Source organism: Poecilia formosa, unplaced genomic scaffold (genome assembly GCF_000485575.1).
Source record: "Poecilia formosa unplaced genomic scaffold, Poecilia_formosa-5.1.2 Scaffold445, whole genome shotgun sequence".
In the NCBI taxonomy this organism is placed as follows: Eukaryota; Metazoa; Chordata; class Actinopteri; order Cyprinodontiformes; family Poeciliidae; genus Poecilia; species Poecilia formosa.
Window position 1 is genome coordinate 214,575 of NW_006800384.1, and position 10,354 is coordinate 224,928.

Below are 10,354 nucleotides of genomic sequence, written 5' to 3' on the forward strand. Positions count from 1 at the left end.
CCTGGCCTTCAACATCTGGAGCAACATGAAGGACATGGTGACCTACACTCCTCTGGTTCTGGACCCAAACACGGCCTATCCAAGCCTCCTCCTGTCTGGAGATCTGACCAGTGTGACTACACAAGCAAAGCAGCAGCTTCCTGATAATCCAGAGAGGTTTGATGAATGGTTTTCTGTCCTGAGCTCTGAGGGCTTCAGCTCAGGAAACCACAGCTGGGATGTTGATGTTGGAGACAGTGAAGGCTGGTGGCTTGGTGTGATAGCAGAGTCTGTCCAGAGGAAGGCAGACATAGAGTCTTATTTGGCTGTAGGATTCTATAAAGGTGATTATTCAGCAGAGGATCCATCAGCTGATCCCATAGATCTGTCAGTGCAGAAGAAACTCCAGAGGATCAGAGTGAATCTGGACTGGGATGGAGGAAAGCTGTCGTTTTCTGATCTGGATACTAACACACACATACACACCTTCACACACACCTTCACTGACAAGATGCTTCCATTCTTCAACACTTGGGATCAGTTTAAGATCTTACCAATGAAGATCTCAGTGATCAAACAGCTTGGCCCCCTTTTTACAGCCTAATGAATCATTGAATAATGCAACAACCCAATTTACGTTCTCTACTGTCTGAATGCCTGTAGATTCAATCAATGTGTTTCTTTTTCATCCAACATTTCTGTTAAAAATATAACATCAATGTTGTGCTCAGTGATGAAGTCTTAATTAAAAATAAGGATGTGATGTTTATAAATCCAGTTTGTGTTTTAGTGTTAGATACATTTTCAGAGGTTGCTTTAGACAGAGGAAAAATCTCAAGTTTTATTTTTGATAGCTGCATTTCATTTTATTGGTAATGTTATTTCTCTCACTAAATTTTTCTTTAGTCTTTTACTTTTGGTTGTAGGTGTTTTATGCCATCATGGCCAAAGTTCATCCAGACCATGTCCATATTGAGAGAGGCCTCTGACGATGTTTATTGCCTTCCTGAGACGGCAGCAAACATCCAGCTCTAACACGATGGAGCAATCTCTACTGAGGTGTGAACTGTGTTCCCATCTTTAGTCATTCATTTATTTTTTCCATTTAAGTTTAGAAGTAAATAAATAAGGGTGAGTCAGGAGAAAACTGCAGAATGACTAAGTCGCTTTAAATCAAGGCTTATAATCCATTAGTTTAGAGGTGCTTTGATTAATAAGATTAATTCTTGTCTGGATTATAATTTTCATTTTATTCTGTCACTGCAATGTAATGTTTCTTACTTTGTGTGTTAATTGTGTTATATGTGTGTTAATGTAAAGCTACTGTGAATGTGCTTCGCTAATAAACTTGTTTTAATTTCAATCAAATCAAAAGTAGGTCACAAATCCAAAGGTATAATTTACATCTGTAACTAAATTAACAACAAAAAGAAACACAAACTGAACTAAAAAAATTACTTATAGAATAAAAGTTTTTTATACTTTTCATACTCATTCAGGGTGAATTTGATAAAAATGGGTTTTATTTCAATCATCCCGTCGGTCAGTTGATCTGAATCCAGAGTCCAAATTCATAGAAGCTGTAAAACATAACATTTTCTGACATCACTCTGAACTATGGAAACCCAAAGTGTGCAATGGTGGGAAAAAAAATCAATATTGTTCAAAAATTTAATCTTCAAAAGCATTAAAAAAAATGTATAGCCAAGTAATTTATAGAGGATGAAACCTTTTAAAATACATGCCTGATTTTTGCATGAAACTGAACAAATTTACAAATATTAAAGAAAATGATTTACAAAAAACAGACAATAAAGAGTCATTAGATCAAAACTTTGAGATTTAATACTTTACTAATGTGTGAGCAGGGTAAAAAATGTATTGACATATTTTCAAATATCTTGTTAAATTATTTTCTGAGTTTCTAACACTTTTTTATTTTTGCTTTGTTTTAATAAAGTTTTGTTCACCTGCTGCTTTGCTGCAGCACAGAACCGGTTCAAACTCAGCAGCGAAACCAAAACACTTCAGAGCCAAGCTCACTGGCAGACTACACTTCCCATGATCCTCTGGTCTTCCGAGCGCTTTTCAGCTTCCTCTGGGCGTCTCTGTGCTTCTTGCGGTATTCCTGAGAAAACGAATAAAAGAAAATGTATTTATTAAATCTGCCTTATTTGACTAGAAACTTATTTCTGACTGTTCTGTTCTCTGCAGAAGGATCAGAGCTGAAATGTTCTGTGATAAACAACCATGTGGGTCAGACTTTTCATTTTCCTGCTTCTGATCATCTCAGATCCAACATGTAAAGATGTTTCTGCAGCTTGTTTGATTTAAAGCAACTGCAGTTTGAAACACATTCATTCTGCCTCTAGAGAGCAACAAAGTGAACTTTAAGATCAGCTTTTTTTGGTGGAGCTGATAGAAACCTGTCTGAGCGTGCTGGTCCTCTCCTCCCACTCCTCCCTCTGCTCCTCCAGCTGGGAGGTCCGACAGAACAACCTGGGCCCCTCTGAAGGACGAAACACAGAGCTGAGATTAAACATGATTAAAAAAAACTCCAACAGAAGAGAAAAGTCAAGATGTAAAGATTTAATTCTCCAAAAAACATCAAACCACCATAACAAAGTGTCAGTAAGGAGCCCAGAAGGTTGACCTCACCTTTCAGTCTGTGGTCATCAGAAGAAAAGAAGAAGAAATCAGGCTGTGACGGCGTCTCCTCCCTGTTAAAGATGAAAACGAATGGAAGAGATTTAATCTGAATTCCAAGTGATTATTTTATCTTCTCCAGAGCCTCCAAAGAGCAAAACGTTACTACAGGAAGATAAAGTGTTTACAGAGAATAAATGTGTTGATCTATTAAGGAAGAAACTCCATAACTGAGTTAGTTGTTTTTTTTACACAACTGATAAATAAATGCAGGTTATTTATTGTTTACTGGTAGATTTATCCACCAATCACGAGAAACCTGGTGTGACTTCAGTGAATCAAAGTCAAACCTGCTGGTTTCCTCTGATCACATTCAGGTTTGGATTATTGGAGAAAATAAAACCAAACTGCAGCAGTTTGCAGGATTTTTCCCTCACTTTGTGTTTTTAGCTTCAACGCTGCTCTGCTGCTCCTTCTTCACTTGCTCCTCCTCCTCCTCATCTTCCTCAAGCTCGTCCTCAGAGCTGCTGTCATGGAAACGTGGGTCTTGGTGCCAGGAGACCTTCGGCGCCTGGATCTTCTCAGTTTTGTACTCCGCTGTTGGGAAGATTGAAGAGATGAACAGAGATCTGCTCCATGTCTGGTGAGCGGATCTGATGAGACTCACCCGTCTCTCCGCTTCCGGCTGCTGATTCGTCTCCAAAGAAGGAAAATCTGAATCCAGAGGATTCCTCCGACTTGGAGCTGGGATCAGCTGACAGGAGGGAGGGCAGCAGCTGTTCTTCCTCTCCTCCTCCCTCTTCTTCCTCCACTTCATCCCAGTTTGTCCCCTCCTCTCCCTCAGCAGAGCCGTCGTTCGTCTGGCCGAACACGGCCTTCAGGTCTCCGGACACCTGGAAATAAATCTCCTTGGAAACTTCAGGCAGTTTCTGAGCCTCTTCCCTCTTCTTCCTGCGGGCCGCCTTACTGCGAACAGAACAAACCTTCAGGAGTCTGACTCCAGTTTAAAGCTCTGATGATTTGTGGATCTTCTGAGTTAAACTTTCACAGAATCCACACAGATTCAGGTGATGAAAAGTCATGAGTGATAGGATGGCTGTGGTTCCTCTACCTCTCCTTTTTGGTTTCTTCTGTTTTGGTCTCGAATGCAGTGTGCTCCTCTTTGCTCGGGTCGTAGTGCAGCGCCGACACGTCTCTGGAGACACAAAAACTACGGATTTAAATCTGTTCAAACTCCACCTCTTAGTCCAGGCAGAGCTGGAAATCAGACTGACACCCACCTGAACTGCTTGGCTTTGCGGGCCGTTTTGCTGCTGGCCTGTTGGCTGGTTCCGAGGACGCTCTGCAGGATGGATAGATTCTTCTTCTTCTCCTCCTCCAGAGCCTCTTCGTCCTCCATCGGACCCTTCTGAACTTCTGAAAAACAAAAAATGAAAAACCCTTCAGAAGGTAACAGAGGGAGGTTCATATTGTCCCACAGCTCCACAAAACAATGAAGTTCTCATTGGTTCTGATGGAGCGGGGTGTGGCCAGGATGTGATCAGGCTGCTACAGACGTCATGAAGCAATGAACCTAAAAGAATCAAACTGGTTCTGATTGAACTGAACTAGTTCTTGTTCAGTGAGAACTATTGTCATGATAACACATTTTGCTGGATGATAAATTGTCTCAGAAGTTATTGTAATAAACAATAATAACAATATTAATAATGCAATATAACATTCTCAAAGATCGATAAACTTTAATTTCTAATAACCTTTCAAATAATGGAATAGGAAGACATTTTAAATATCCAAAATAAATAAATAAAAAAAATGAAAACAATAAATAAATGAATTATAATTATATTTATATAATTTATTTTATAAATAAAACTGTCCTTAAAAAAAGGAATAGTTGAGACAAAAACACCAAACTCAAGACTTTTGTCATCCAGTGTTTGATCTCCACTCCTCTTCCTCCTTCCTCTTCCTCCTGACTCGACCTTCATCCAAACCTTCTCACCTGTTTCCTCTTCCTCCTCTTCGTCCTCCAGAAAGCGGGAGTCCAACCGGAATCGCTCGTCCGTCCCAAAGCGAGACTGCAGCTCCATCAGCTGGACGACAAACAAACACCTTGGTTTCAGAACCAGAACCAGGACTTTAACTAGACCAGATTGAGGCAACGCTGCAGATCATGATCTCCACATGACAACCAGACCTTCTGTCCAGCTGGACCTTCAAACTCCGGCCTGATGTCAAATCTGCTGCCATCCTCCTCTTCATCACCTTCCTCATCATCATCTTCGCTGTCATCAAACAGCCGAGGACCCGACGGCTTCAGGCGCTCCTGAAAACAAGCAGAGGAGCTGAAGCCACTGGGACGATCAGAGCTGACCAAACGCTCTAAGATCCTCACTCACGGCTTTGTGTGGGGCGTTCTGATTGGCTGCTGCTGCTCCATCAGCTGTGGCTTCGTCTTCTGATTGGCTGTCCTGGAACAGAGGCTTCTTTGACTCTTCGACCGCTGAAACAACTTCCTGTTTTTCCTCCTCATCGTCTGAACCAAAGACGATGCGTTTTCCTGTGGTTGGAGGTGGAGCATCCTGGTGGAATAATAAAATAGAATAAAAAAATGGAGGACAATCTTGACCATCATCTTATTGAGGCTGACTAGAGAAAACAGAGTGTCTTCAGTCAGAGGCTTCTTAAAATTTGCTGTAATACAGACAGCTACAAGAGATCTCTCCTGCCAACAGCCATCACAATCTACAATAATTCTGAAGAATTTTAATTAATATGAGTTACAACATTTAATTTCCCTTTGGGATCAATAAAGTAAATCTGAATTTGAAACCAGGAAATAAAGTTTCATGCGTCTTTATTCAACTGAAAGTTTACAAAAAAGCCCAGTAAGTTATTTAGGGGAAGTTAAGTTCGCTAAATGTTTTCAAAGTTAGCAAAAACGTTAAAGCATTAAATGAAATCAGTTCTGCTTTTAGTGCATTAATGTTCGGATCATTAAAACAAATACTGAGGTCTGGAATCAGAGGAGATTGTTCTAAAGAGCAACGATCCTCTTCCATCCTGGATATTCAGAACGGACTGGACAGAACCGGAGCAAGATACCGGATGGAAAACCAGGAACACCCACCAGGTTGGCCAGAGCTCCCTGGATGAGCTTCTTATGCTCCTCAGCCTCCTTCTGCCTCTGCTGGAGAGCAGCCAGCCTCCTCATGTTGGCCTTCCTCTGCAGCTCCTCTTCCTCCTTGGCTGCCAACGCCACCCGGGGAGGAGCCTCCTCTTCCTCCTCCTCTTCCTCGCTGGAGGAGGACTTGCTGCCTGGAGCAGGAGCTCCAGCCTGCTGCTCTTGTTCCTCAGAGGAGCTGCTGGATGAAGGCTGATCCTCTGCAGACATCATCTCTTCCTCCTCTTCTTCACTCCCAGAGGAAGAGTCGGTCTGTGGATCTCTGAGAGCTTCTGGTGTTTCTCCATGTTTCTGTCTCTGGATGCCTAAAGCTTCATCCTGCTCTTGTTCCCTCTTCCTCCTCAGACGCCCGTCGGTTTGAGAAGTTTCCCTCTGCGTCGCTGTTTCCTCTGAGGTCTGCAGAGACGCTGATGTCACTCCTTCTACTTTCTTCTTCTTGTGTTCCTTGTCATCGTCGCTGCTGTCCTCCCCCAGGATGGAGGCGAGGATCTCGTTAGGGGTGATGGCTTCCTTGCGCGCATGTCGCCCCGGGAGGCCAGATTCCGGTTTCAGTCCGGATCTGAGGATGCTGGGAACTTTGCTCTCGGCCAACCTCTGTAAATCAGCCAAGGAGATCCTCAGATAGTTGGAGTTAGCAGAAAACAGGGCTGGAAAATCAAAATCTGAAGACGAGTCTGAAGAGTTTCCCTCCTCCTCTTCATCATCCTGGTCACTGTGTGAATCTGATGAGTGTTTTATCGCGGGGCGGACGCCAGCTGGGTTCTCTCTCTGCACAGAGGATGAGGGTTTACTGGAGGAAACGTCTCCAGGCGTAGTTTTTCTTTTCATTTGTCTCTTCTGGTCTGAAAACTGCTGGGCTGGCGGTGATGAAGGTTTCTCCTGTGGGGGGGCAGGTGGCTTTCTCCTGGACTCAAACAGTTCATCTGTGCCAGCAGAGTCGTAGTCTTCCTCATCTCCTGGAATCAAATGGAGAAATCAGGTAAGCTCCAAGGTTAGTTTTTATCGTTTCCCGTCTCTAAGTTTGCACTTTAAGGAACTTTATTAAATCCTTCATTGACTCCTGAATTTCAGTTACAGTTTTTCTACTTTCTAATGTTTCCATTTCTTCTCCGAACACTGAGGATCTTCCTAAACCATGAAGGTCCACCAGGTCTTCCCTCCAGCTGTTAATTTGTCACATTCTTCCTACAAACTCATCTCAAGGGGTCCAGCAGGAAGTCTAGACTCCTCTGAAGGGAACATCAGGCTCCTTCTCTGCTCAGTGACGTCTGGATTGTAGAGCTGGTTCTCCAAGTAATCGCAGCTCCATGAGGTTCTACCAGCTAACGATGGATGATGATCCTTTACTTGATGTTTCTCAGGGGTCAAAGGTCATTCCTTTTAATAATTAGGATCACATACTGATGACATATTGATTGAAAATCCCTGTTTGAAGCATTTCTGTTACCTTTGGATCCTGATTTCACCAAGTAGTCGAGTCCCACCACCTCCAGGTTGTCGATGTCTTCCGCCTCCTGCTGCAGTGCATCATGGGAGCTCTGCTGGGCGGCCACCAGACTGCGGATTTCCTCGTCCGAGTCGACGTCGCTGTCAAGGAACCACCTCTCCTCCCTCTGAGCTGCTCTGTGGTTGGTTGGCAGATCAGAGCCGTTGGTGAGCTGATGGACTTCAGTGTTTCTGTCAGAGTTCTGTTCGGATCTAACAGGAGAAGAAGAAGAAGAAGAAAGGAAGAAACATGGATTATAAACATGTTCTACATGTTTCATTACTGTCTCCTTTTCACTTGTTAGTCTGTTAGTTGTTGTTGTGAATCATGTGACTTTTGTTTTTCATGTCTATGTGGTCACTAGTCTGCTAAATAATCAGTAAACTTTAAAAGATAAATTAATCTGTTGTTGCAGGATCATAACCCTGAAAATGATCACACTTATTCAGTGTGACCCCATCTAGAGGGCGCCTCCGTTATTGTTGTTTGCACCACGTTGGGCGCCAATTTGTTGGGAATTAATCAGTGGCAGAAAATATAAAGTTTAAATCAACACAAAGACTCTCAGGATCTCTCTTCACAAGACATGAGATTTTAATAGTGCATCTCCATACAGGTCTTTGTCAAAGAACGCCAACGTCTCCACATTTTGATATTTATAGAACGCATAGAGATCGATTTCCACTTCTGTCTGTGTGTTTTAAATTGTCCAGTAAAACTATTTGACCTAAATAAATCCTTTGGCTCCAATTTCATTGGTCGCTTCCAGAGTTGCACAGAATCATCACAGCTGGAGTTTCTCATAACTAGGCTATATGATTGTTTAAAATAAAGCCTCACATAATCTTTCTACATCTGACCAAGTTCTATTTTTTTTCCTGGCAGCTGGTCTTGCTTTTAACAAAGAACTCCAATAAACATCTTTCTAATAAAAACATGCTGCCTTTATAAAAAAATACAATCATTCTTCAGAGCTTGGAACATCTCCACATATTTGGGTTTAGCCTATGAATTTTAAACTCAAGTCTCTGCCTCTGCTGCCTCCACATGGTCAGGTTTAAATTATTATCTGAGCTGCTTAGCAGCTCTGATTGGCTCTTATTGACTCTGCATTTCCAATTAATGGATCTCATTAAATCAGCTTTAAGGAGCCTTTTCAGAACCGTTTCAGTCTCCGTTTGCAACAAACATGACAGGTTGCAGGAAACTGGAAGAGCATGAGAGGCTCCAATAGAGAACTTATCAGTTTGGGGAAAAGTAGAGAAGAACCACCACAAACATCTGAATGAACCAAAGCAGGACACGGGGTTTCTGTATACGAACAGAACAAACAGGGCAAACTGAGGCCAGAGATCCATCAAACTATCTTCTATCTTTTATCAGAACCTGGGCCCAACGACACACCATGAAAACGTTTTTCCTCAACATTCTCCAACAACTATTCTGTTAAAAAAAAATTAAACAGTTCATGAGATGTTGTCACATCAACATAGTGCTAATTTTGTCTGAGGCTCCTTTGTGTAAAAACACTTCCTTAAAAACAAGTAAGAACATTTTAAAAAAGTCACCTGATCCTGCTGAAAGTGTTAAGAGAGTCTCCTGGGTCTGTGCGACTCTTCTTGGGTTTGATTGGCTCGTATGGGGGGAACTCTCCCCTCCTCCTCTTGCTGATGTCATCATCCCCTCCCTCCACCTGCCAGGTGAGCTGGGTGACTGACAGAGTCTCATCTGGATCGGTCCGGTCCAGTCTGCGGATGTTGTGGCAGTACTTTGACGGGTCGTACTTCACCGTTCGAGCTTTGCTGCCTTTCTGACACCTGAGCTGCAGCACAGGAAGGACTCGACCGAATTTACTGACCACCCAGTCCTGAAAGAGGAGAACAGAGTCAGCATCTCCACCTACACACACAAACCTGCGTTTTATAGAGACCAGCAGATGAAACCAGCAAACATCAGCAACCAGAATGGAGCTCAGATTAAAACATTTGATTCTGCCACATTTAACAAAGTGTGAGACAAAGAAGTCAGACAATAATAAGCATTACATTAAAAACACATTTAGCAACAAAAACTGAGTTGTTGTTGCAGCTGGTCTGGAGGAAGAGAAGAACTGATCATCGGTTGATGAAAATCTTGGTAAAAAGTTTCAATCAGAGCTGAAATCAGGGTAGTTTATTCTACCGTCTATATTACAGGTTTTGGTTTGATCTGAGCAGAGAAAAATAAAACTTGTTAATCAGTGAGTTTTATAGCAGTTCAAATGTTGAATTTTGGACGTTGGAACGAAACAAACCTTTATGAAGGCTGAGGCAGCATGTCTAACAGCTTTAAGCTCCGCCCCTAAGCTGTTCTACCTGAACTAAAGCAGGAAACAGTTTGTGATCATCGTTTCCTGCAGAGACTCCCAGACGATCAGATTCACCTTCAGACCAAACTAGCAGCTTCCTCTGAGTGAGTCCAGCTGCAGGAGAGAAAAGTGGAAACCTGCAACTCTGCTGCTTCAAGCTGCCCACACTGGAGGTGAGTTGGACCAAAACACTCAGAATCACTTTGAGGGAAGTCAGTAGAGGAGGGATGGAGCCGAGACTGACTGGACCTTCTGTGTTTTCAGCTTCACTCAGAGACAAAATGGCTTCCAGGTTAGAGGAGGATCTCTGCTGTTCGGTCTGTCAGGAAGTCTTTAAGGATCCGCTTGTTCTATCATGTAGCCACAGCTTCTGTAAGGAATGTCTGAAGAGCTGGTGGAGAGAGAAACCATCAAGAGAGTGTCCAGTTTGTAAGAGGAAATCTTCTAAGGCTGATCCACCTTTAAATCTGGTTCTGAAGAACCTGTGTGAGACTTTCTTACAGCAGAGCGATCAGAGAGTTTCAGAGGATCTCTGCAGTCTGCACTCTGAGAAACTCAAACTCTTCTGTCTGAACCATCAAGAACCAATTTGCTCCATCTGTAGTCATTCAGAAAAACACACCAACCACAGATTCAGACCAATCCATGAAGCTGCTCAGGATCACAGAGAGAATCTGAAAACATCTCTGGAGCCTTTAAAGAAGAACCT

General features: G+C 42.7%; 2 protein-coding genes across 3 annotated transcripts in view; one reads left to right on the forward strand and one right to left on the reverse strand.

Annotated features, from left to right (window-relative positions):
- LOC107833761 (zinc-binding protein A33-like) overlaps positions 1 to 583 on the forward strand; it is a 4,153-nt gene extending 3,570 nt beyond the window's left edge. The window contains exon 3 of the mRNA XM_016663784.1: positions 1 to 583. This exon is cut by the window's left edge and continues 11 nt beyond it. Within this exon, the coding sequence (XP_016519270.1) occupies positions 1 to 583 (583 nt within the window).
- Positions 584 to 1,801: 1,218 nt separating this feature from the next.
- The window catches only part of nol8 (nucleolar protein 8), a 13,686-nt gene continuing 5,133 nt past the window's right edge, over positions 1,802 to 10,354 (reverse strand). For both annotated transcript variants that reach the window (XM_007577550.2, XM_016663786.1), the window contains exons 6-18: positions 8,867 to 9,165; positions 7,260 to 7,510; positions 5,759 to 6,768; positions 5,028 to 5,210; positions 4,826 to 4,954; positions 4,631 to 4,721; positions 3,906 to 4,041; positions 3,737 to 3,820; positions 3,293 to 3,591; positions 3,063 to 3,222; positions 2,638 to 2,699; positions 2,406 to 2,488; positions 1,802 to 2,107 (exon numbers count right to left, since the gene is read on the reverse strand). In XM_007577550.2, the coding sequence (XP_007577612.1) occupies positions 2,030 to 2,107; positions 2,406 to 2,488; positions 2,638 to 2,699; positions 3,063 to 3,222; positions 3,293 to 3,591; positions 3,737 to 3,820; positions 3,906 to 4,041; positions 4,631 to 4,721; positions 4,826 to 4,954; positions 5,028 to 5,210; positions 5,759 to 6,768; positions 7,260 to 7,510; positions 8,867 to 9,165 (2,865 nt within the window). In that variant the 3' untranslated portion in view covers positions 1,802 to 2,029. The remainder of the gene's footprint in view (positions 2,108 to 2,405; positions 2,489 to 2,637; positions 2,700 to 3,062; positions 3,223 to 3,292; positions 3,592 to 3,736; positions 3,821 to 3,905; positions 4,042 to 4,630; positions 4,722 to 4,825; positions 4,955 to 5,027; positions 5,211 to 5,758; positions 6,769 to 7,259; positions 7,511 to 8,866; positions 9,166 to 10,354) is intronic.